Source organism: Peromyscus californicus, unplaced genomic scaffold (genome assembly GCF_007827085.1).
Source record: "Peromyscus californicus insignis strain IS unplaced genomic scaffold, ASM782708v3 Scaffold_20__1_contigs__length_68692818, whole genome shotgun sequence".
NCBI lineage: Eukaryota > Metazoa > Chordata > Mammalia > Rodentia > Cricetidae > Peromyscus > Peromyscus californicus.
This window is the reverse complement of record NW_026294503.1, coordinates 68,130,692-68,157,214: the sequence shown is the minus strand read 5'-3', so window position 1 is coordinate 68,157,214 and position 26,523 is coordinate 68,130,692. Positions and strand designations below refer to the sequence as shown.

At 46.1% G+C, this 26,523-nt stretch overlaps 1 protein-coding gene across 3 annotated transcripts; it reads right to left on the bottom strand.

Moving 5' to 3' along the window:
* Positions 1-1,720: 1,720 nt before the first annotated feature.
* On the bottom strand, positions 1,721-25,557 carry Copz1 (COPI coat complex subunit zeta 1). 3 transcript variants are annotated; one of them, XR_008220732.1, is made up of 10 exons: positions 25,493-25,557; positions 11,648-11,716; positions 9,693-9,774; positions 9,016-9,107; positions 6,574-6,629; positions 5,077-5,154; positions 4,870-4,921; positions 3,658-3,696; positions 2,965-3,111; positions 1,721-2,882 (listed from the first exon to the last, which is right to left on the bottom strand). XR_008220732.1 is itself a non-coding variant. In XM_052749185.1 (9 exons), the coding sequence occupies exons 1-9, from the start codon at positions 25,508-25,510 to the stop codon at positions 2,835-2,837; spliced, it is 534 nt and encodes a 177-aa protein (XP_052605145.1). In that variant the 5' UTR covers positions 25,511-25,557; the 3' UTR covers positions 1,721-2,834. The 3 variants fall into 3 exon arrangements, 1 of the variants encoding a protein (XP_052605145.1); XR_008220733.1 differs by lacking the exon at positions 25,493-25,557 and adding an exon at positions 25,238-25,466; XM_052749185.1 differs by lacking the exon at positions 2,965-3,111.
* Positions 25,558-26,523: the final 966 nt, after the last annotated feature.

Below are 26,523 nucleotides of genomic sequence, written 5' to 3'. Positions count from 1 at the left end.
TTCTGGTCTTGGTTGGAAAAGAGGGGAGCATGGGCACCAGGCGTGTGTGTGTGTGTGTGTGTGTGTGTGTGTGTGTGTGTGTGTGTGTGTGTGAGAGAGAGAGAGAGAGAGAGAGAGAGAGAGAGAGAGAGAGAGAGAGAGAGAGGCCTGAAGGGGGCACTTGAGGAGGAGACTGCAGCAGTAAATCACTCTGTGGGGGGCTCCCTCTGCCTGAGCTCAGTGGGGTGGGGAAAAGAGAGACAGTGGGGTAGGGCCAGCATGGGGAATCGCCACATCTGGCAGGCAGGTGTCTGGCACTGTTCAGACTGTAGTCTCTTTCCCAGCCAAAGGGGAAAAAGGGAGGAGGGCCTCCTTGAATCCCCTAGGGAAGGGAGAAAGGTTCACAAACAGGAGGGGGAGGCAAACCAGACAGTCCAAGCCCCTGCTGTGTCTGTTTTAGTCAGTGCTAAGGATGGGTTTGCAGAGTCTCAAAAGAAAATTGCTGGCCAAAGGTCTGGGTAGGCAGGGGCACCAACATTTCAGTTCTGCTGGGAAACAGAAGGCTGAAGAAACAAGGTCAGAGAATTTGGGATTTGAGAATTGAACAGAAAGAACTACATTCTCCATGCTGTATCTGTTTGTCAGCCCTCAACTGCGCAATAATCCTGCTCTCCTGAGCCAAGGGCTATACAGGGCCATGAGAAGCAGGTTAGGGGCTAAAGCTGAGCATTGCTCCTCACAGATCAGACAGTCAAAGATCATAGCTTTGGCATCATAGCTCTTTTCCCACCAGTGCAGGGACCAAGCCGGGATGGTCCAGTATATAGCTTTCTATATGCTTAGGGGGATCTTGGGCCCAGGTGCTTCACAGCTGCTGAACCCAAGTTCCAGGTTTTCACAGAGAAAGGGCTGTTCAAACCATAGGCTTCATGCCCTGCAGAGGCTCTTCCCATTTTGCCTCCTTCCTCCTTCCCTTATCCTTGTAGGTCCTGGATTTGTAGGCCCATGTTGGAACAGTAGAGGTGACTGAGGAGACCCTTCAAATTTCAGTGGAGAGGAGGAGTCCCCACACTGCCCCCTCCTTAAAATCCTGCAGAGGAAGGGGGAAAGAAAACCAAAGCATTCTCCTGTCGCCGCAGCAACCATAAAACCCCCAGCTAAATCCATCTTGTGAGCTCACCGCCCCATTAAGATGCAGGGCCAGGCTCTACGCCAGCCCAGCCACATTCATTTGTGCGAATAAAGGTGGAGGAGGGGGAGGGGAGGAGGCTCTGGAGGGACGGGGAAATGGCGAGAAGAGGTTATTTACACCACCGTCCTGACCTTCTGGAGCAGCGCTGGCTCCGATAAATAACCCGCTCAGCGCCGTTTCAGAGGAATGGGAGGTGCGGGAAGGGAGTAGGGGCTGGAGGAGAGCCCCCACGCAGGTGCGCGTCTCCGGGTTACTAATGGCTGAGGCGGGAGCAGGCAGCTGGCTTTGGGGGTGTGTGGGGGAGAACTCAGTTCCCTGAGTCTCCCACTGAGAAAATACCATCCCCACCCCACCCCTGGCGCCAATTTCCAGGCAAGGGGACCAAGAGATGCCAAGGAGGCAAACAGCCCCGTAAATTAGGGGTAGGGGGGAGTGCTGGGGAGTCTCTGAGGTAGGAAGGAAGAAATATTATAAGAAGAGGTGGGGCGAGGGGCTGGAGGTACAGGAATAGATGCCAAAAAAGGGAGGAACAGAACCATCACACAAAGGCAGTTTGGAAGATTCACTTTATTCCTCTGACGCACAGTAGCGTACAAGGTGGACTTTGTTGACTCCATTTCTTGCAGAGGCCACCTCCAGAATGCCCACTTCAGTCAATGTAGGGGGCAGAATGCTTGCTCGGGAATGTTTTTCTAAGACATTTTTCACTGCGATGTGGGGTCAAGGGGCAACATGACACCCAAGAATGGGAATCCAAATCCTAGAGGAAAGGTACTGCACCAGACCCTCCGCTTCCGGGGAAGGCTGAGGCAGAGAGGGAGAGCTCAACAGCAGACTGCAGAACCAAGGCAGAGGAATGTGAGTGGAAGAGCTGAGAAGGAACACGGCAAGGCCCGAGTCATTAAGGCCCTTTCCTTCCCCGGTTCTGTGGAGAAACTCTTCTGGACACTACAGTGGTTTTAGTTCCAAGGTCTGGCTTTGCTCCAGGGTACCAGAGGCCACACCAGGCAAAGATCTCACAGGTGATACAGGCAGAGAGGTGTGGTACAGACCTAGAGTAGGATGTTCTCATGTGCAGGCACAGCAGCTTTGAGGCTGAAGGCCAGATCATGGCAGAGACTGCACTGCATAAGCTCCAACAGCATTTAAATCACTGTTCCTCTGCAGCTCTGTCCCCTTCCCGTAAGCTGTTCCCAATCTCTTCCAAGGCAGAGGACAGGGCAGCAGGAAGGGGAGAAGCTGCTGAGGCAAAGATGCACAGCCCTGAACACTCCACACCCACTTGTGCTGAAGGAAGCAGTCCTCCCCTGTGCTGGACTTATGGGCTGCTGGGATGAGGGCCTTTAAGGCACAGGGAGGAAAACACTCAGCACATTCTTTCTCCTGCTTTGATCTGAAGTACAGCCATAGAAAAGGGCCAAGAAACCAAGGAGAGAATGTGGGGGTGGGAGGACCAGTGTAGTAGGAAGAGGGTGTTTCCTCTGCCTCATTCAAATCTGCCCTTGAGAGGGAAGGAAGAGGGGGACGACCCCACAAAGGATAGAGGTGCAAGGGTCCATTGTGATTCTCCACGATGACCCTAAGAGCATCTGTTGGGGGCCTGGATAAGAAGTCACAACAGATGTGGGGTTTTGAGGGGCAAGGAACTGGGCATGGAATATCTTCACCGAAGGAGGGACCACTTGATCTGTTCTTTTGCTGACTGTAGCACCTGCAGAGACAAAGGCAGCACTGAGGAGGGTTTGCAAGCCACAGGGTGTGAGCAGGCTGAGGCTCTCCTTCCCCACACTTGCCTTCCCTCTCCTTAGAAGAACTGGGGATAGAAAATCCCAAGGGTGGAAGAATAGGAGGAAGCTCTCTAAAGCCCTAGAGGATTGTCAGTTTGGGAAATTCCCCCCGAATTCAAATCCACTGGGGGGATGAAGAGAGAAGAGGTATACCTGGGAGGAAAGAAAAAAAAAAGCTGGGGGTTATTGGACACAGTTATAAAGAGGGGATTTACACATCCAGATGGTGAGGATTCCTACTGGGCAAACCCAGAACCACTGCCTTGCAGGCCCCCAGGTCAGGTAGACAGTCTATCTGCAGTCAAGGTAGAAGGATGGATCTGCAAAGCCTGCACATTCCAGAATATGCAATTCCAGCTCAGCCCTCATTTGAATAATAAGAGAAAGAGGAGTGTGTGCTCACAGGCACACAGACCATCTGCTTAAGGCAAGCCTCTGCTGGGGAATAAATCACTGACTGAGGTATCAGGCAGGAAAGGTTTGAAGGGTACAGAGAACAAGGCTGACAGTCATGATCTCAGTGAAAGGATGAGTGGGGCCGAGGACACTGTTCAATGAGTCTCAGTGCTCTGGAATAAGAGGGAGCCAGGGAACCTCACTGAGTGTGAGGTCTCAATCCAGACTTGGCAGGTTGGGGGTTCCTGTTAGTCTCTGTAGTAACCCTGTCCACATGGAGAGGAGGAATGAAGACAGTCATACCTGAGACACGGTCTGCTCTGTAAGGGGGACGTCTTCACCCTGTACACAGAGATAAGCACTTAGACTGCAGCCTGATAGAGGAATAAGTGTTCCTTTAAAATGAAGCAAAGGCAAATGCCCTAAACTTCTCAGTCTCTTCTTCCAAAGACTGAGCCACAATTTTACTTGGCCAGAGGGACTGTGAACACAAAAGGGTCATTTTTATCCATCCCCCACTTAAAGGCAGGATAGTCGACTTCTTAAAAGATTTATTTCATTCCAAGTAATCAGCAGGATATCTGATCCTTACCTCCCTCAACTCTGGGGTGGGGGACCTGATTCCCTAGTCAGAGAAGACCTTCCCTGAATATCAATATGGGGCGGGGGATGGAGGGAGCCAGGGGTAGTTTAATGGATCCCGCAAGGCCTGATGGGTAACGACGGCATGTTAATTTGAAGAAATAAACTGCTGCAACAGCAGCCTGAGAAGGGGAAGGGGGGAGCCAGTCGGGGGGGGGGGGGGCTCTCTCTTGCCACATAGAGACATATGTTAGAGGAGAAGATTAAACTATGCAAATGGAGCCCACGGCAGTTAAGGGAGAAGACTTCCCATTACCCAGCACTGGCAGCCTTCACTCTGTGGAGGTCAGAGCTGGGACATTCTGGGAACTGGAAGCGCTGCTCTGTTCAGCTTTGAACCATACAATTTACAGGTGGATTCTCTACACTCACTGTCATATCCCTGAGCAAACACAAAGCTTCCCACAAGTAACTCAAAGACCCCCTTTCTGGTGTCACTAGCACCAAGGAGGGTTGAGGTGCTGGTAAATAAGTACTTCCTGAGAGTTCCATCAGACTAAGGCAGGAAAGACACTCCAATGCCTCTGATGACTGGATCCATTCTCAAAGAAGCAACAAGCCAACCTCAAGTTCCTTTATAGTTTCAGAACCATGAAATTAAGGTTTCTTTTCTTCTTTGTTCATTCAATATGTTTACATTAAAGTGCCCATTCTGTGCAAAGACCATACAAAATTCTAGATGCCACATTAGAAACATAAACAAGTTCCTCTGCTTCTCTGGTACACTGAGATGGAAAGGCCAGGGGAAGGAGCCATGCATGTGAGAGGATAAGAGAAGATAGGATGTATTTATGAGCCGGATCCTCAGCTACACTCAGCAGGACTGGCTTGGGAGGACCTGTGGAGAGATGGGTGTTGCACATTCCTGCTTACCCTCAAAGCCACCCGGTGTACCACTTGCTGGGGGTCGCTCTCTAGGATCACCCTACAAATACAAAGAAGATCATTGCTCGCTTGTCCTGTCCCAAAGGACCAACTTACTGTGAGGTCAGGATCACTGGCTGGTCAGCCCACTTGACTTGGAACAGGGGAAGCAACCTCCTCTCCCCACTCCAAATCCAGACAGGGCAGAGAACTCACCCTCCATCTACAATTTCGTCCACAGCCAAGAAGAGCCCCTCCATATTCTCCAGCAGAGCTCGCTTTTCTACATTTTTCCTGAATCCCCAAAAGAAGAGAAAAATCAGGTTGTGTGTGAAAGGAATCCTGGGTCACTGTCTGAATAGGAGATCCTAAGCTAGGCCAATGACTGTCCCACACTAAGAAGTGAGTAAGGTAAGAGCCCTTGAGCTATAGTGATCAGAATGTCAAGAAAGGTTTTCAAATGGCCGGCTTCTGACTCCTAGGCTGGTTATCCAGAGTGTTGCTGCTAGTGAAGCTGCTTGTAAAATAAACAAACAACAACAACAAAAAATACAGCTTACAATCTGGAGTTGATGATGGTGGAATGCAAATCCTATCTGCACTCAAGCTCTGACAAACTTCTGAAGTCTCTCTGCTTCTCCCCCCTCCCCCCAGGTCTGTTCAAGCCCTAAAACAAAGGCCAAGGAGGGGCTAGGAACAGTCTGGGGCTGCATCCACCAGTCACAGATCCAGTGGTTTGTGCATGGGGCCTGTCACATCCGTCAGTATGACTCTTTTCTCTAGATTACCCGAAATGAAGTCTATTCATTCACCTGGCTGGGAAATAAATCATCCCCCTTCCTGAGGAAACCTGAGCCTTTGGCCTGCTGGTTTGTGGGCTGAGAGCGCCTGCTGTTCTACTCCGGATGGATTTCTATAATGCGTTCACTTAGGAGCTGCAGTGGGTAAAGTTCAGAGCCTTGAATGTTTTCAGAGAAAGTATCTTATGTTTTCTCTTGCTCATGTGCACGGGAACAGAGGACTACTGGGGAGGTAAAGAGAGCAAAGAGCACAGTGAACCCATTCTATGTACAAGGGAAGACTATAAAGGCTGGTAATGGGAAATAAGTAATGCTTCCTCCATTCCCAAGGTAGGGATGTTTCACCTGGGACACTTCCCTTGTCCTTCCCCACCTTCAACTGCAGAGAACAAAGCCTAGGAAAGCACCTGGGGGCTCAGAGCACTGTCAGAGTCACTGGACACGACAGAGTGGACACAGACCGCCATGGTGCATGTCTGTACTCTCAACTACTCCGGAGGCTGAAGCAGGGGATCACACACTCAAGGGCTGCCTGGGTTACAGAGTTCTAAAACAGCTTAGTAAGACCTTGTCTTAAATTAAAAGAAAAACACAATAAAAGGTGTGGGTGAGTAGCTCGGTAGTAGAACAGCTGCCTACCCTTGGCTTCAATCATTAGGACAGCCAAAGGAGGGACAGAAAAGGCACAGAGTATTCATCCTTAGTAGGGACTCTCCTTCGTCCCTTAGTAAGAGAATTATTCCATATGAGGACCACGCTCTCCACTACCCACCTCAGTGAGTTACCCACAAATAGCAAGCCCAGCTTCTTACACTGAACTATCTCCCTGGTGTGGCTCTGATTTCCCACAAATTCCTGGCCCTGAGGGATAAGTACTTTCTTTTCCAAATTTAAACGGAGAATGTCGGCTCACCTCAGCATCTGGCTCAAGGAGTCAAAGAGGCAATTCAGAACAGCCATAAGCATCAACTGTTGAGAAAGGAGACAGAAGGTTCAAGGCCCTAAAACTGATAACCCAAAGCAAAATCCTCCACTTTATTCCTCAGCCAATGCACAGGCTTTCACAAATGCCCAGAGACATAACATGAAGGACTCTAGTTTCTCAGAGAAGTTAATTCTGCTAAACAATTCCACAAGTGGTTTCTTTTCTTTTCTTTCTTTCTTTTTTCTGAGATAGGGTTTCTTTGTATAGTCTTGGCTGTCCTGGAACTAGCTCTGTAGACCAAGCTGGCCTCTAACTTACAGAGATCTGCCTGCCTGCTGGGATTAAAGATATGCTCTAGCACCGTCCAGCTAAGTGGAGGTTTTTTTTTGTTTGTTTGTTTTGTTTTAAGGCTGACATAGTCCTCAATGTATCTTAGTCCTCTGAGTGTTTGCTTTTTATTAATTAAAGGTTTATTTTTATTTGTGTGTGTGTGTGCCACATGTGTACAGGTACCCACAGAGGCCAGAAGAGGACACTGGATCCCCCTGGAGCAGGAGTTACAGAGGGTTGTGAGCTGCCCCACACGGATGCAGGGAACCAAACTCAAGTACACTGAGAGAACAGCAAGCGATCTAGCACTTGGCAGTCTCTCCAGCTGTGTTTTTGTTGTTTTGTGGTAGTGTCTCACGTTGCTTAGGTTGGTCTTCAACTAGCTATATAACTGAGGATGATCCTGAATTCCTGACTATACTTCCCAAGTGTTGGGATAACAAGTGTGCACTGCCATGCCTTTCTGCCTCTATGTCTCTTTAAAACTTGGCTAATTTATTTAATGTATGTGCATATCTGTCTGCATCTAAATCTGTGTATCAAATGTATGAAGTGCCCAAAGAGGCCAGAAGAAGGCACTGGATCCCCTGGGACTGGAGTCATTGACAGTTTGTGAGCTACCATGTGGGTGCTGGGAATCAGACCCAAGTGCTCTGGAACAATAGCCAGTGCTCTTAACAGCTGAGCCATCTCCAGCCCCTACTTCTATGTCTTTACCAAGCTACCTGATGGATTAATAAAGAGAGAAATCATTAACCAAGCAAAAGCTGAGGCCAGAGGAAGGTAGCAGAAGGTCCTTTTTAAAAAGTTATTTACTTATTCATATTTTATGTATGAGTACTGCTCTGCATGTATACCTGCATGCCAGAAGAGAGCATCAGATCCTATTATAGATGGTTGTGAGCCACCATGTGGTTGCTGGGAATTGAACTCAGGACCTCTGGAAGAGCAGCCAATGTTCTTAACTGTTAAGCCATCTCTCCAGCGCCCCGCCCCCAACCCTGAGGTCCTTTGTAAAAATGGTACTAGGGATCAAATCCAAGACTTCAAATTTGCTAAGCACACATTTCACTTAGTTAAGCTGCATCTCCAGCCCCAGCTTGGGTTCTTGAGTCAGAACTAGGTTTGAATCTCAGCTGACTGACTCTACATGTGTTAGCCTGAGAGAATAAATGGGCTGAATTTCATGAAACAGCCACTTCTGTAGTTTGACAAAAGCCAAATACAAGTAATTTTATATGGTTCTTTGTGGTTTGGATTCCTTGTTGGCAAAACAAAAACAGTAATGCCTCCAACCCACAGAAGTGCTGCCAAGCTTAAACAATGTACTTCACAGAGCACATGCACAGCAGTAAGAGCTCAGCAGGACCTGGTCTCTCAATCTCTTAACTGTGATGGAAAATTATCTGGTGGCTTATTTACCTGTCTACTCTCCCAGAAGTTACTACCACCTGAAAGAAACAGTTTTTCCTGCATACAGGAAGGTTAGAATTACACTCACAGCCCCACTTACACTGTGAGACTTCATCAGTGACCTCTTCATACTGTATGGCTTCACCATGATCTAGAGTACACACACCCTTGACCACACCTCAGAAATCTACCTTTAAACAACACTGTGGGAACTTGGCATACTGACTCATATCTATAATCTCAGCATTGGAGAGGCTAAGACAGGAGGATTGCTGTGAGTGTGAAACCAGCCTGAGCTACAGTGTGACACCGTCTCAAAACCAAACAAACAAAATCTAAAACACCACTGTGTAGGAAAGGATACCAAAAACATTCTAATTGGATATGGTGACTCATGCCTGTAATCCCAGCACCTGGAAAATAGATGTAATTTGAAAACAGCCTGTGTTACACAGTAAGATCCTGCCCCTAAAAAAAAAAAAAAAAAAGACCTGGGGAAAGCTTCCTTTCTGACTGATTCTTTGGCTGGGCCATTTTGTAAACCTGACAGGGATCTCTAAAGGACTTCTTTACGACCTTGCCAGACATCAGAGGAATGTGGCTCTACAAAGCCCAAAACCCATGGCTGTGTCCCATCTATGGTTTCAGAAATGACATCAGAGGTAGCAAATGTGCAGGGATTCTCACCTCATTTTCATAGGAGCTGCCAATCACATAGAAATAGAGATCGATGCTACTTTTATAGACTACTGTCAGCCCTTCCAACAGGGCAATTTCACCTTGGGGAAGAAAGCAGAAACCGAATGGTGAGAGAAGAGGAGGCAGAACAAGCTTCTCATGAATTCCTGGGGACAGCTATGTGGGCCAAGGAAAGGCCAACTGAAGTGACCCCAAGCACTAAAGCCATCCATCGTTTGGGGGGTGGCAGAAGGGACACAGGAACTCCAGGAGTCTCAATGTACGCTCTCTAGCCCTCCCCTGCCCCTGCACTTACTCCCCTCCCGGTGTATGAGGCAGGATACCAGCGATCCTTCGGAGGTAAAATGCAGAGCGGTCACCTTTACCGGCTTCCATTTACCTGCCCTAATGGCTGCGGTACAATGAGCAGAGCTGCAGTTAAATTTGTCAAGTGAGGCTCATAAATCCAGGGACTAGACAGGTAGCTAACAGCCAAGCTTCCAGCACGGTATTCCCGTGTGAGGTACACTCACCTCCCCATTACATTTCTGAAGAGTTTATTATATGAGGGGAGGAGGAAAAAAGAAAGAGGAGGCCGAGTCATTTTATCTTTTTCTGCAGTTCTGCTGACACCCCCTTCCCATGGTTCCCCCCAACACAGGGAATAGTGAAGGAGAATGACCTACTATCTGTCCGATGGGTCTTGTTGAAAATGTTCTTCTCAAAGGCCTTTTGCTCCTTGACACTGGGGTAGGTGTCGTCATAGTACTAGTTGGAGGGAAAGGAGACAGGGCTGGGTCATCATAGCTGTGAGCCCAGAATGATTAGACTGTTCTACTCTGGGGTCTTGTATATCTCTCCTTCAAGGCATGGGGTGGGAGAGGAATACTAAGATAGAAAAGAAAAGACTACCGAGGCAGGGGATGGGAGTGAGTGATGGAAGGAAGGAAGAAAAAAGGGAAAAAGAAGAAAGTAAGAGAGAAAAGAGCCGGGCGGTGGTGGCGCACGCCTTTAATCCCAGCACTCGGGAGGCAGAGGCCGGCGGATCTCTGTGAGTTCGAGGCCAGCCTGGGCTACCAAGTGAGTTCCAGGAAAGGCGCAAAGCTACACAGAGAAACCCTGTCTCGAGAAACCAAAAAAAAAAAAAAAAAAAAAAAAAGAGAGAGAAAAGAAAGTGCTTGCCGCCAAGCCTCACAACCTGAGTTTGATCTCTAGAACCCACAAGGTAGAAGGAGAGAGCCAACTTCTGAAAGTTGTTCTCTGGCCTTCTCTAACAAGCACACACACATACACCCACAAAAGAAGAGAAATAAATGTTGAAAAAAAAAAAAAAAAGGAAAGGGCTGTGCTGTAATCAATCCTACAGTCCTACACGCCATTTCTAAGACTCTGAAGGCAGAGACCTACCAACTGTCCTAAGGACACTTCCACCACATGCTTCCTAGGAGCTGCCCTTGTCAGGGACAGTGCTGGAGAAATAAGCAACATTAGATGCAGAGATGCTTCCTCAGACTCCCCTCACTGCAGGAAGACCAGTCCCTTTTTTCTGGAGGGTGGGGGGGTGGGGGTGGTTTTGTTTTTTCAGACAGGGTTTCTCTGTGTAGCTCTGGCTGTCCTAGAACTCGCTTTGTAGATCAGGGTGGCCTTGAACTCAGAGGTCCACCAGCCTCTGCCTCCTGAGTGCCCAAGTGTTAGGATTAAAGTTGTGGGGCACCACAGCATGGCTGGAAGACCACTCTTTTATTGAGCAGTGGAGAAAGGCCATTCAAATCTCTTCCACAGCAAGGCAAGTCTCTGCCCTGTTCTCCTGTACATCTTGGCTCTTCTTGCCAGCTGAGAGAAGGGGGCAGTCGAGCGCTTCACTGAGCCCACTCCCAAGCACTCTTAGCAAGGGGGTGGAGATGAGGGCTGCTAAATCGCCTGCTCTTTAGGGGCTAATCCGTCGCAGTCAGCTGAAGACCTATGACAGGTCTGGCATTTAGTAACTGGATAACTGTTTCCAAAGGTGTCCTGCATAGTTACATCCAATTACAGGGAGGAACAGCTGGTGAATTCTAACTAATCTCCACCTGCTGAGTGATTTATGCTCTGCTCACCCAGAGTTAATACACCAGGGACAGAAGATATTTCTACAGGAGGGGAGAATGAAGGAGAGGGGTGTCCTTTCTCCTCTCAATCCATCCAAAGTTAGTAACACCTCACTGGGGCATGCAGCTTGGTGAAGACCACAAACCTAGGGCTACAAGTCAGAAACTGGAAGACTCCCTGGAAAAACTCAGGCTGAGTGATAAGGTAAGAGAGGGACAGAGGGGCAGAAAGGACAGTCAGGACAGATGGAACAGACACAGACAGGCAGCTTCTAAAACTGATATAGCGTTTTGTTTTGGAACTAAGGTTCTAAAGTTCTTCCCTGCTCTGATGAGAATGAGAGAGGAAGTTGAAGGTCTGAGCACAGCAGAAAGAAAGCACTCTAAGGAAGAGAAGATTGCCAACTTGGATTTATCTGGAGTAGTCAAGTTAGGATGAAGAATTCTCAAAATCAGCATATTCCTGAAGAATTTGAGTTAGTAGGGCCAGTCCCAACATTTAAATCTCCAATGTCTCTGTCCTGCTCCTAAATTAATATGAAAGGAAATCTCACCTTAGCAAAGAGTCGGTCTCCATCATTGTCCAGAATCAGGATGGCCTTGACAGTGTACAGGGAGGGCTCCTGAAGAAACATGAACACACCTTCAGTTTTGAGGGCTCTCCCACTACTAACAAGCCTAATACCTTCCTTCCTTGGTCCCACTGGGCTGCAAAGAGTCACACAGGGGTCTGTATGTGTCCCCTACTGCAGCAAGGTTAGGTCTAATACCTCCCCCTGAGAATAACCAAGTGGAGGATGAACTGAACTGAGGGAGGAAGGTTTCCATAAAGGGCTCCAAAGCAGACTCAGAGAAACAGTCTCAGACTCATAGGCCTTCATCAGGTAGGTCATGCTGCTATTTCCAGGTCCTAAGGCCAAGTCATTTTCCAAATCACCCATCCTCCCTGGCCTCCTGGATACAGGTAGGGCATGGAATGTGACCATGCTAATGAATGAGCACTACTCAATTTGAAAGAAGGCTGTGTGCTTAGAAGTCACTGTAATCCCAAAGCAGAGGTTTAAAGCAAGCCACTCTAAGCTGTCCAAACACAGAAGAGAAGGAAAGCATTGTGTACACACACACACACACACACACACACACACACACACACACACACACGTGTGAATGCTTGTGCACATAAACACACACCAGCTCCCCAAGACAGACACCATCCAAAAACTCACATATGAAACCCTTCCTCTACTATATATGAACCATTATCACTTAATCTGCTAGGATAAGAATCAACCTGAATCTTAAGTGTGGCAAACAGAAAAATATTTGAGAAGTCCAGGGTCCGGGAGTTTTCTTTCACTACCAAAGGAACTAAGGGCTTAGGGGTGGGGCTCAGTGCTACAGTGCATGTTTAGTATGCAGGGAGTCCTGGGATTAATCTCTAGCCACTCCCCTACAAAACAGAACAAATCCCAGAATAAAACAGAATTGCTGACATTGGCTCACAAAGGCATCACAGCCTCAGCTGTAATAGTTACACTTAACACCTTCAATTGCAAACAGATGACTTAGGAAAAGCTGTTTTACTAAGTCTGGTGTTCTCTATCCTCATAACTTTCAGAAGGGAAAAGTGAGAGAAGTTGGCGTTGTGTACAGAAGGCCTCTGTTGCTCACATTATTTGACAATCTCACCAATAAATACTACTTTCTGCTACTTCTTGTGCCAAGGCAAGACTGTCTGCTTTGCTTTTCTGGTCTTAGGAAACTCACCCATCTTCAAAACATGCTTAACAAAGACACGAGGCGTAAGAAAGAGTCACTGGCAGGGAGGTGACATAGCAGGGCGGACCCTAGGATGACTGTGGCTTATAATAAGTTTTGGTTTTACTCAATCACTGGGCAAGCTTCAGTGAAACATTTCACTATTAGAATAAGAATTTGTACTGTATCAAGCTGATAATAGAAAATAAAATAAAATAATAAAAATTTAAAAAGAAAGGAAGAAAGAAAGAAAAAAAGAGTCACTGCAAAGGATCCAGAAACTGCAACCCGCAGAGGTAAAGTAAGGCTCCAGGAGGGGACTCCATGTAGAGAAGCAACCCTAGCTTAAGAGAACTGGGGATTAGAGCCGGGCGGTGGTGGCGCACGCCTTTAATCCCAGCACTCGGGAGGCAGAGCCAGGCGGATCTCTGTGAGTTCGAGGCCAGCCTGGGCTACCAAGTGAGTTCCAGGAAAAGGCGCAAAGCTACACAGAGAAACCCTGTCTCGAAAAACCAAAAAAAAAAAAAAAAAAAAAAAAGAGAACTGGGGATTAACCCAGGCTTTCCTAACTTCTATTTATTTTTATTATTACTGTTATTTGAGATAGGGTCTCTCAATATGTAGCCCAGGCTGGCCTTGAACCCACAAGATTCATCTGCCTCTACCTCCTAAGTACCATCACTTACATTATTATTTTATGTGTATGGGTGTTTTGTCTACATGTATGTTTGTGTACCATTTGTATGGCTGGTGCCCTTGGAGGCCAGAAGAGGTCCTAAAACTGGGATTACAAATGCCTTGTGGGGCGGGCTGGAGAGATGGCTCAGAGGTTAAGAGCACTGCTTGCTTTTCCAAAGGTCCTGAGTTCAATTCCCAGCAACCACATGGTGGCTCACAGCCATCTGTAATGAGATCTGGTGCCCTCTTCTGGCTTGCAGGGATATGTGCAGACAGAACACTGTATACATAATAAATATATCTTTTAAAAAAAAAACAACAAATGCCTTGTGGGTGCTAGGAATTGAACCGTGGTCCTTTAGAAGAGAAGCCAGTGACTTTTGAGACAGTATCTTACTATGTAGCTCTGGCTGTCCTGGAACTCATTCTGTACACAAGGCTGTCCTTGAATTTACAGAGATCTGCCTGCCTTTGCCTCCCCAGTGCTGGATTTGAGGTGTATACTACCATACCACCCAGTTTAAAAGCCAGTGTGCTGTTTCTCTGTGTAGCCCTGGCTGTTCTGGAACTCTCTATGTAGACCAGGCTGGCCTCAAACTCAGAGATTCGCCTGCCTCTGCCTCTGAAGTTGTTGTGATTAAAGATATGTGCCACGACTGCCCAGCAGAAGCCAGTACTCTTAACTGCTAACCTCTCCCCTACAGCTCACTAACCCAGTCTTTCGAAAATGGGATAAGAGGGCTGGAGAGATGGCTCAGCAGTTAAGAGCACTGACTGCTCTTCCAGAGGACCAGGGTTCAATTCCCAGCAACCACATGGCAGCTAACAACTGTCTGTAACTCCAAGATCTAACACCATCACACAGACATACATGTAGACAAACACCAATGTACATAAGAATAAAATAAATTAAAAGAAAAAGAAAAGGGGATAAGAGCCTGGCAGTGGTGGCACACACCGTTAGTCCCAGAACTCGGAAGGCAGAGGCAGGCAGTTCTCTGAGTTTGAGGCCAGCTCTGGTCTACAGTGTGAGTTCCAGGACAGCCAAGGCTGTTACACAGAGAAACCCATCTTGAAAAATCAAAAGAAAGAAAATAAAAGAAAATGATCTAAGAAATGTAAGCTTTGTTTTCCCAACTTTTTTTTTTGTTTTTGTTTTTGTTTTTGTTTTTTTGAGACAGAGTTTCTCTGTGTAACAGCCCTAGCTGTCCTGGAACTCGCTCTGTAGACCAGGCTGGCCTTGAACTCAGAGATCCACCTGCCTCTGCCTCCCAAGTGCTGGGATTAAAGGCACGTGCCATCACCACTTGGCCAGACTTGAATTCTTAAGGATGGTAATTTTTGATGAGGCCATGTCTCAAAAGGAAAAAAGAAACAAAACAAAACGTTTATCAACCTCTGGGTTTTGTCAGTCAGTTCGTCTCAAGTATCCAGAGCAATTCCTGGCACATCCTGAACTCTCAGTATTTGTTCAAAATTGAGAATAAAATTTAAAAAGAAATTTCTTAGTGTGATGATGTGCTAGAACTGGATTTTACAGTTAAGTGGATTTTGTAGTGAGACTATTTTGGGGTGATATTATCACCAACCCACCTTCTCTGACACACTTAAAACTGCCCACCCCAGACACACTGCTCCCTGGAACAACGGACAAGAGCACCTCCTCTGCAGCGGGGCTGTGCTGTCTGACAGAGGGAAGCCTTCGGAGTCTAGTCTAAAAAGCCACAAACAGAAGTTGCTTTTCTAACTCCCAGCTCCACACAGAAAGACCAGCACACAGAGCAGGCTCTGTTCTATGTAACTTGGTTTCTCAAGTACCAAAATCGAGCCCTCAATAGGAATGAGTTTCTTTAACGGACAAAAAGTCCCAATAAAAGGAAATGGTTATACCCCTCCATCCACACTCACAGCAACCATAGAGGGCTAGCTGCCCACAAGTTGAAACTGGACCTTAATCTGGCATTAGTGACTGTTCTTGCAGCCAGAGTCTGGCATTCCAGGAAGAAATGGGAGCACACTCCCCCACCTCAGCGCATGCCAAAATCCTTAATGGCTATCTGCCAAGTAGGAGAGCCAATGTTCTTGTGGCCAACACGGTCTAAGCACCTAAACAGGCATGCTGACAACTGAGAAACATAGCCCAGGGTTCTGCTCCTGGCTCTTTTCACTGGCTTCCTAGAAGATATGATCAAAGAAACCTCAAAGCAGAAGCACAGAGTCTTCTTGGGTAGGACAAAAGACAGGGTAAGGAAGGAGACACCAGCTTTCAGGCACTAATGTTCTGGGAACAGAGGGAAGGCAGGACAAAAGTCTGACCATTTCAGATTTGCAGAGGAAGAGCCACAACAAGGAAAGCTGAGGGCTCAGGCAGGAGGAATGCCACTTGAAAGCATCACTCTGCTGTAGTGGAGCCGGCTCTTACTTCTCCCGCCACCTCCTAACTCTAGCTGGGCCCTCCTCACCCTATGGCCTTTATCTCTCAGGAGTGGGGAAGCCTGAGAGTTCCCTTCATGTCATAAAACCAGCCAGTTTAAAGGCTCCAGGAGCCATTACTGATAATGCAATTTCCCTCTAAGTTTTGCAAAGGGCACATTTATAAATAACTCCCAGATACTAAGAAATGATTCCTGGACGATGGACTAGGCTAATGCTGACTCTTGAAAAAAAAAAAAAAAGACTCTACAATCTTAGGACCATATTCAAAGGACTGAAAAGGTCTATTCTTTCCTCTCACTTCCCAAATGGGCAGCTGCTAGAAAGCTTTCGAGACAAAGTTCTGTGATGCACTGACTTTCAGAGCCACAGCCTGAGTGTATAACAGAACTTCACCTCAAATGCTAATAGTGCCTGGAAATGATGGATAGGGAGATTGGCTTGAGGGAGGAGGAGTAGCAAGGATAGATTTTCATGTCTGCTTTTATTATCAAGAAAACTAGAAAGCTGTCCTCATCCTCAGGACAGCTGAAATGCTAAATGAAACTAGACTGCTGCAAATAGCTCTCTGATCTCAATTAGGGACTCTGGAAGCCTGGTGAAAATATCATGTCTCGGAGCCCCACTACCCACAATGGGAGGATTAGAGGGAGAAGAGTCCTTCCAAGTGCTGCCCTCTGTGGGCCTTCTTACTGACTTGCAGCTTCCTCATGATTATAGCCCAGGCAAATGGTGCTAGAAAGGCAGTGGTTTGGGGCCAAAGCTATTTGGGCAGAGTGTCTGCCTAAGGTATGAGACCTCAAGAGATCTTGTGTTTAATTCACACACAAATCAAAACAAGCAAAAAACAAAACAAAACTCAAGAACAAAAACCCACCAAACTCTATTTGTGTGTATTTTGTATTTTAAGTAAAACTAATAGAAATGGGTTCAGAAAAGAAAACACGGAAAGCTGACAGTAGTGGCTGGCACATGCCTGTAGCCCTGGAATACAGGTGGTAGAAACAGAAGGATAAGAAGTTCAAGGTCATCCTCAGCTACTTAGCAAATTCTAGGACAGGCTGGGACAAATGACCTTGTCTCAAAACAAGTACAAACAACAACAAACTATGGAATTAAGTCTACTGACAACATATACAGTAACAGTGAGGGAATACTTGGGTAAGATCATTGTACTGACACCAAAAAGCTTGGAGGAACAATGTGTAGCACAGAGAAACATAATATTTTAAAACTATGACTAACTATTTGATTCACTTAGGTGACAAAACCAAAAGACCTATGAATCAACAAGAGACAGCTCAGAGGTTAAGATCATTTACTGCTCCTGCAGAGGACCCAGGTTCAGGTCTCAGCTCCCAGTTCCAGGGGGTTCTGACACCCTCTTCTGGCCTCTGAAGGTATAGCATGCACATGGTGTTCATATATGCATGAAGAATAAACACTTGTACATATAAAATAAAATAAAAATTTTAAAAAAAATCTGGTTGAGATTCTTGGAAAGTTCTGGGTTCCCTTGTTAGAAAGACATTCTTGGGGCCATAGCAAAAGGGGGGTGCCTTGGCTTAGCAATGGATCTAACCAATTTAAAACTGTAACAAAGCTGGGCAGTGGTAGAGCACACCTTCAGTTCCACCACTCAGGAGGCAGAGGCAGGCCAATCTCTGTGAGTTCAAGGCCAGCCTGGTCTACTGAGTTAGCTTCAGGACAGCCAAGCTACACAGAGAAACCCTGTCTGAAAAAATAAAAAACAACAGCAACAACAAAAAGAAGAAGAATCTTCCTAGGAACTGAGACTATAGCTCAGTTGTAGTGCTTGCCCAGAACACATGAAGCCCTGGGTTCAAGCCCCAGTGTTACATAAAACCAGACATGGTACCAGTCTGTAATCCTAGTGCCGCTCAAGAGGTAGAGATAGGACGACCACATCACAAGCTCAAGATCATCAGCTATAACAAGTTCACTGCCTAAAAAATAATAAAGTAACAAAACACAAGATCTGGGGTGATGGCTCAGTTGGTGAAGATACTTGTCATGCTAGCATGAGGACATGAGCTTGAGCCCTAGGAGCCATTAAAAAAAAAAAAAATCCAAGTGTGGGCTGGAGAGATGGCTCAGAGGTTAGGAGCACTGGCTGTTCTTCCAGAGGTCTAGAGTTCAATTCCCAGCAACCACATGGTGGCTCACAACCATCTGTAATGAGATTTGGCTCCCTCTTCTGGCCTGAAGGGATACACGCAAGCAGAACACTGCATACATAATAAATAAATAAATGGGGGGAGGCAAAAACCCAAGTGCATTTAATCACATGCACCGTCTGCACTGTCAATCCCAGCACTGGGTGGTAAAGATGAGAGGATCCCTTGGGTTTACCAGACAGACAGCCTTGTCAAATCAAAAATAGTAACAACCAGGTAGACAGCTGCTGGGGAGGAATGGCACCTGAGGTTAGCTTCTGGCCTCCTACGCACACACACCAATCTTCCTAGCCCATACATGGAAACATGGAAAGCACAGGCATGGGACAAAACTTCTGCCAATTAGAGGAGCTGAAGTCTAAATTCTGGATGAGACATTAACTCAAGCTCCCTGCCTACCCTGCCTTCTCTGAGACTCAGCTTCCTCAAAGAAGTGAAAGGCTGGACCTAGATAAGCTAAGGTTAATGCCTCTATTTTTTTTTTTTAATTACAGCAGACCCTTGTGATAAGCTGATAAAGTCTATGGCCTTTGTTCCCATCAAAAAAAAAAAAAAAAAAAAAACCACACCACACAGTTATGACTTCAAGAAGTTCATAGACTAGCTTTAGAATTAAATGATTTTTTCCTCTGAAGATAAGATTTTTCGAAGAGCCTGGTTTGGTGGCATGTGTCTTTAGTCCCAACGCTCAGGTGGCAGAGGCAGGCTGATCTCTGAAAATTTGAGACAGTCTAGTCTACATAGTGAGTTCCAGGCCAGCCATAACTACATAGTGAGACCCTGTTCAAAAAAGCCAAAAAGAAAAAAAGAATATGAAGAGGAAAATTTGAGAAAATGAGTGATTTCCCTTCAACCAGTTAACAACTTCAATAAAAATATGTGGCCTTTATAAGTTAGTATGACCAAGAATCTCACACAGCCTGCAGGGAGAATAAGGATCAGAACTATGTATAACCCTCTAGTTTTCAATGGCCAGTTTTGGGGACCAAACTGGACAAGTTAACCAAGCCTCGAGCTCTTTGGGAACGCAAAGTACCAGGTCTTTGCTTTTGTCTTTTAAAAGACTGATTTATTTTACATGTCTGAGTAACCACTGGAGTTAGAGAAGGCTATGGTCTACTGTAGGAGCTGCGAACCACACCTGGGTTCTCTGTAAAAGCAGCAAATGCTCTGAAGTGCTAAGTCATCTCTCCAGACGCCTAGGTATTTTCTGAAAGCTTAGGACATCTAGCTGCAGAAGAACTTTCTCCACAGGGGTCACACAATTCCTAACTCTTCAGCCATTACCAAGGTAAAAGAGTCACAAAAATGAGGTAGTACTGCTGAAAACCAGGTGAACAGAGCAAGCTGAAATCAGATGCACTCCTCAGCCAGGCCTGAGGGCTACATCAGAACATCTTACCACCTGATTTGGGTAGTTCAGAAGCTCACACTTACATTATTAGTCAGTAAAGGAAAAAAAAGAAAATCAAACGAGGCTAGAGACATCTTTTGTTTTCTTTCCAGTGCTAGCGATGGATGGAACCTAAGGCTGAGTATATGTTAGGCAAGTATTACGTCACTGTACTATATCCCTAGCCCTTGGATATTTTGTTTTGAGACAAGGGCTCAGTGTATAGCCTGGAATTTGCAATCCTCCAGCTAAGCCTCCCAAGTAATAGAAAAATGGGTATGTACCCACACCTGACTGGACAGAGACCCTAAAGTCTTAATTTCTTTCTTTTTCCTTCCTTCCTTCCTTCCTTCCTTCCTTTCTCTCTTTTTTTTTTTTTTTTTTTTTTTTTTTTTTTTTTTTTTTTTGAGACAGGATTTCTCTGTTTAACTATCCTGGCTGTCCTGGAACTCTCTCTGTAGACCAGGCTGACCTGGAACTCTCAGAGATCCGCCTACCTCTGCCTCCTAAGTGCTGGGTTTAAAAACGTGCACCACCACTACCTAGCCAACTCTTAATTTCTTAATGTGAATTTCACTTCTTTTTCAAGGCAGGATCTTACTACAGTTTTCAGCCTGGCCTCGAACTCTTAGACTTGGATAGGAGTCCTTCTGCCTCAGCTTCCTTAGCGCTGGGAGTTACAGATCCATTTCTGGTGCATCCTTGGCCATAGTTTATATCATGATTAATCCTGCTGCCCTCTGCCAGCTGCTCCTGAGAAAAAGAGCTAAAAACTAGATGAGTAGCCTCTGAAAAGATGGAAGTCAGGCTTGGTGGCACATACCCATAATTCCTGAGTGCAGGAAGACGAGGCAAGAGGATCATAAACTGATGACAGCCTGGACTACATATTTAGGACCCCACCCCCCATACACATACACACACAAAGGAGTTCAGGATAACTGGTTGACAGAACTTATTCAGATCAATTGAGTACAAATGGAGTCATATATACTGATTGTGAGGAAGAAGGGAGAAAAAAACAGTAAAAGATAGACTTTCTTTTCTTTATTTTGGGGGTGGGGGTGGGTCTCATATATTCCAGACTGGTTTCAAGTTCCTAGGTAGCTGAAGATGACCTTGACTTTCTGATCTCCCTGTTTCCATCTATGGAGTATTAAGATTACAGATGTGTACAGCCATGCCCAATTACAGGATGCTAGGCAAGCTTAACTCTACCAATTGAACTACATCCCCAGCACCAAGATAAGCTTTTATCTGCAGCACATGAATTAAGTTACACAAAAAGATTTCCTGAAGAAATGAAAGTGACAGAAGCCAGGCAATCTAAGGACAGAAGAAACCTAACAGTCTGCTGTGAGAGAAAACCACTCTGGCCCAAACTACAAGAGACAAATGTGGAGGCCCTCACCAACACTGGCACCTCACAGTGCACATGGATTTAGCCTCCCAGGGCATATTCATCAGCTGTATTCCTTCTATTACTCCAGCATAAGTGGCCGCACAAGCACTGATGACACCTGTTCCATCCTTACTGTCCCCTCTAGCTCCTCTTTTTCTAACAATACTCTTCAATATCAAGCCAAGTCATAATACTGGAATAAGAAACAGTAGCAAGAAGGCAGATGAGAAAGAGCCTAACCTGCCTCGAGGCTCCCACACACAGCTAGGCCACTGCACTCTCAATCTGCCTCCCAGGGAGGACCTGGCTTCTCCAGGGTCTGGTTTTCTTTATGTAGAGACCTCCTCCTCCCGTTCTGACCATGTGATGGTTCCCCTAGACCTTTGATATAATTTATACCTTGCCAGGGACCAACTCTTTCCCAACACTGTGAAGGGAGAGGGAAAAAATATATAAATAAATATGTCGGAAATCTATAACGAGGTCTTCTTGGAGGGCAAGACATGGGGAGAGTTAGAAGCAGCGTCAATTACTCTTTGGGGGTTTTAGTTCAAGCCAAGGTCTGCTTCTAGCAATCAACCATTAAAACAAGCCGGCCAGAGTAACAGCACAGTTTATTCTGATCATTTAATTTGAAGTGTCAATAAATTAAACTTCAATCAATTAAACTAGGTGTGCAATAACCCAGATGGACACCCCGACACCAACATAATCACAATAAAAATTTTTATGGCTGCCAGGGACCTCACCGGGGGCAGTGCTGGCACTGCTCAAGCCCTAGCTGAGAAATATATCTCCACAGTGCAGGAACGAGGAGATTGCTTCTCCTAACGAAATGGAGGGGCCAGGCACCAGCGAGGACACAGCTGGGAGAGGGGCACAGGGGACTGCCAGGAACGAGATGGGAGTGCTTTGGGGGCTTAATGTAATTGATACCTTTGCCCAAAGCAGGGGGAGGGGCATTTAGGCCAAGTACCTCTACTGTTAGTGCCAAAGGAATTTAACAAAAGCCCCATTAAGATGATTCAGGAAGCAAAGGCCACGGAGACAATATCAACCTTTGAGTCACTGATGTGTCCCACAGCTTCCTCCTCCAGATACGTGTACATTCTAGTGCACTTCAGATGGCCTGATATTTGAATGAGACATGGAAATCAGAATTTTGTCAGTTTTAGGATAAAATATTAAGGGGAGACAATGGATAGGACTGAAGTCTAACCTGTAAGACATTGGAAAAGTAGTGTCTTAATTAAAACCTGGAAATAGGAAGAGGAAAAAAAAAATCTACGTACGAAGGTTTTACGGATCTGAACTGCCACAGTAACTCAGCTTTGAGGGTGGAAAAAAGCAAAGGCCAAAGGAAAGCGTGAGTTATTAAGATTCCAGATTATAAATGGAGAATGGTGACCTGTAGATCCTTCTCCACTAACAACTGAGAAAAAGAGAGACAGCAGAAGAGGAGGCCAAGGCCAGGACAGGCTGGAAACCCAGAGACAGTGGACTGAAGGAAGATCACACAAATCCGACTACCAGCTAAGGCCGGAATGCTTTTTTTTTTTCCTCAAGATTTATTTTATGTGTATGGCTGTTTTTGCCTGCTTATGTGTGTATCACCTGCATGCCTGAAGCCCAAGGTCAGAAGAAGGTGTATATATGTGTACACACGTGTGTGTACACACACACACACACACACACACACACACACACACACACACACACACACGAGGTTTTAGGTTTTTTGTTTGTTTCTTTCTTTTTGGTTTTTCAAGACAGGGTTTCTTTGTGTAGACTAGGCTGGTCTTGAACTCACAGAGATCTACTTGCCTCTGCCTCCCAAGTGCTGGTAGTAAAGATAGGAGCTACAAACCCCAGCTACCTGTAGGTATTTTATCCTCAACAAAAACTTTATATAACTGATCACTGAAGGAAAATTCTGTACACTGAAGAAGTGTAAGAACCTACAGAAACATCAGAGAAAAACTTGGTGAGGCTAGGAGATTACATATTCAAGCCCAGCCCTGGCTACATAATGAGACTGTCTCAAAAAACAGAGATTTGTTCTGGGAACAAAGAAACCAAAATGGAATGGAGTTTTGGTACTTTGCTTCATTGAAAAGTACACTAGTGGCAAAGACTCAGTGTAGTTTTAAAAATAAAGGTAAAGGGTATCCAAGCAAGTTAGCAAGGATCTGTTCCTGCATGCAGCAGGTCAGTTCAGCAGAAAGTGGAAGAATGAGGAAGAAGCAGGCTAAGAGAGACCATACAGTACAAGAGGGACAGAGGAGGAAGAGAAATGACAGAGATTACCCTGCATGACTTCAATCCTCCCAGTGCTAGGGGCCAAGTATAGGGCCTTTAAAGCCAGCTAGACCATGTGCTCTTACACTACACCCAGTCCAACTGAGCCAATGGTAAAAGGGATGCTCAATTATCACCTTCCTCACTCTTTTGTTTGTTTATTTTTGTTTTCAAGATGGGGTAGCCCGGCTGTCCTGGAACTTGCTCTGTAGTCTAGGCCAGCCTTGAACTCAGAGATCCACCTGCCTCTGCCTCCTGAGTGCTGAGATTAAAGGCATGCACCACCACTGCCCGGCACCTTCCTGATTCTTTAAGCTGGTTCCACTAAATTAATTTTGGGTGTTGTTTGTTTTGTTTTTTGAAACAGGGTTTCTATATGTAACAGTCCTAGCTACTCCGGAACTCACTCTAGACCAGGCTAGCCTCGAACCCTGCCTCCAGAGTGCTGGCATTAAAGTCATGCACTCGCCACCAACATCCGGCTAATTTCTGTTTTACGAGGTAGCCCAGGCTGGCCTCAAACTAGCAGCAATATGGCCTCAGTCTCCTGAGAGCTGGGGTTATAGGTGTGAGCCACCACACCTGACTAAAAAGGTTAAAAACGTCCAAGGACCCAGCACTCGGGAGGCAGAGCCAGGCGGATCTCTGTGAGTTCGAGGCCAGCCTGGTCTACAGAGCGAGTTCCAGGAAAGGCGCAAAGCTACACAGAGAAACCCTGTCTCGAAAAAAAAACCAAAAAAAAAAACGTCCAAGGAAACCAATTCCACAGACTTTATCCACATGTCATCAGATTTGAAAAATTTGTTAACTGACTGGTACAGTAAGTACTTGAAACTACTCAAAGATAGTGAGCATTTTGCTCCAACTTGCCCAACTCATATAAGAATAAATTCTCTGACATTTGAAAGAAGGGAAGTAAGAAGGTATAGACAGATGGGTCAGTAGTTAAAGTGCTTGCCATACAAATATGAAAATCAGAGTTCAAATCCCCACATAAACGCCAGGTAGGCATGGTGGTCTGCCTTGGCTATGTGGAAAAGTTGATTCCAGTATAACCTACAAACCCTCACTCAAAAAACTAAAACAAGTTGTGGTGGTGGCACATACCTTTAATCCCAGAGCTTGTGAGGTAGAGGTAAGCGAAACTCTGAATTTGAGGCCAACCTGGTCTACATAGTAAGTTCCAGGATAGCTGGGGTTCCGGGGAGGGGGGAAGGGAGAGAGACCCTATCTCAAAAAACAGAAAAAAGTATATATATATATACATACTTTTTTATATATATATATATACATACTTTTTTCTTCTTGTAAAAAAGAGAGAAGGTAAACTTGTTTCTCTTTTACTGACAGGGTTTGACATGTATACATATAAGGAATCTAAAGGAAAACAGGAGCCAAGGAAGACTCTGGAAACAACCCTGGAACCCAACCCAAAGAAAGAAGTTGGAAGTTAAATTCCTACACTAACACACAGACAGACAGGCAGACTCACGCATCTCCAAACTGCCCACCAGTGCACTGGAAAGCAATGCCCCTGTCCTGTTCTAACGTGATAGTGTTTTGTTTGAACAAGCAGAAAAGATCAACGGACAAGAGAGATAATGCACTCCTGTAGCCACTATAACACTCATGTAACCAGAGGAAGAAGTCTGACAACGGACCCTACAGTATGAGTTCCTAAAGTCTGAAGGAGGAGGGCAGAATAAGGAGTCAGGGAAAATATTCCAGAATCTATACTAGCTCTACTAGGTGTTCTAGAACTTGGATGGAGTGCTGATTCTCAATCATGACATAATTATATACTAAGAATTAACAAGAAATCGAAAACATGAGGAACGTGACATAGAATTACCAATAGATAATCGAATTCTGACCACCACAAGGAGTACCTGAGGGTGACAAAACACATCTATTCTGTTGTTGCAACTTGGAGGGAATATGATGGTGTGGGGAAATTCAAGCAGGTGTGATCCACCATACTAACCATCCGGGAGAACCTCAAGGACCCCCAGCCAGCACACTCAGAACTGTCCTAAGGACTCTGCTCTCTTCCCGGAAAGGCTTCCTACTCCGAACCGCAGCTCTAGGTCCCATGTAGGCCACACTCGTACTCCTCGGACAGCGGGAGCTTCGGCCCCCGAGGCCTGCCTGAACTCCCCTCTCCCGGGCCCAGCTGCTAAACCCCGCCTCCCGGACCCTCCGGACACCACCGCGGCGCCACCGGCCCTCCAGCTCCTACCAAGATCAGTGCCTCCATCTTGACCGCAGCTGATGCCGACGTGGAGGCGCACAAGCAGCGTCACCGCTGATTGGCTCCGAGTCTTCACTCGGCCCCGCCCCAGAAAAGCAACATTGGCTAAGGCTATGACAAGCGTCGCTCACTGACCAGTCAGCGTAGTCGCTCGTGTTACGGAAGCGAACTGTCCAGCCAGAAGGAGCGAGTATTTGATTGTCACCCGGAATATTCAATGAAAGGCCAAAACCTCACCACAGAAGGGGAGGGAGGGTCATTGGGAGCGGAGTTGTTTCCATGGGGAACGGAGGAAGCGAGTGTTACTTTGCGATTGGTAGGAGGAGACCACGTGATCTCGCCAGCCTCTAATCCGCACTCGCTGTAGGGGGTGCTACGTCTCTCTAGCCCTTAGCATGGGCTTTGCAGAAGAGTCCTGCCCGAATCCGGATTCCTAGCGCCCCCATTAGGTCCTGCGGGATATCCACAACTGCTGTAGTTCGCTTGGGTCATTCCAACAACCTCACAGAGAGTTCGCCGTTAGAGCTAACCAGCTATAACCAGAGATTAACTAGAAAGTCAAGGTCTCCAGAATTATATCCCCAGGGTGTGCACCGGGTCACACGAACACATATCCAATAAATAAATATTTTAATGTAATACAATTTTTTTTTTTTTTTTAATGTCTGGGAACTGGAAAAACGGCTCAATAGTTAGGAGCTCATACTCTTCTTGTGGAAGACCTGAGTTCGGTTCCCAGCTCTCAGCTCCAGGGAATCTGCCGCCCATTTTCGGCTTGCAGGTGGAGGATGGGATTGCATTTACATGGACAATCCCCACTACACTTTTTTTTTTTTTTTAAACCTTTGGCTTAATAAGAAATAGGATATTAGGTCATTGGAAACCAGAGAGAATTGGAAGAACAAGGACCAAGGCAGAAAGGAATCAGAATGGTATATTCTGAGTAAAGGAGAAGGTTTGTGGTTGGGCGTGGTGACACCACCTTTAATCCCAGGCAGACAGATCTTTGAGTTTGAGGA

Bases quoted from the DNA above. Each gene is read 5' to 3' on its own strand.
- Copz1 (XM_052749185.1), bottom strand. The intron at 5,155-6,573 runs GTGAGCCGACAT...TTGGGGATTCAG, and splicing joins TCCTTGAGCCAGATGCTGAG to GAAAAATGTAGAAAAGCGAG. The intron at 4,922-5,076 runs GTGAGTTCTCTG...TTGTATTTGTAG, and splicing joins GACGAAATTGTAGATGGAGG to GGTGATCCTAGAGAGCGACC.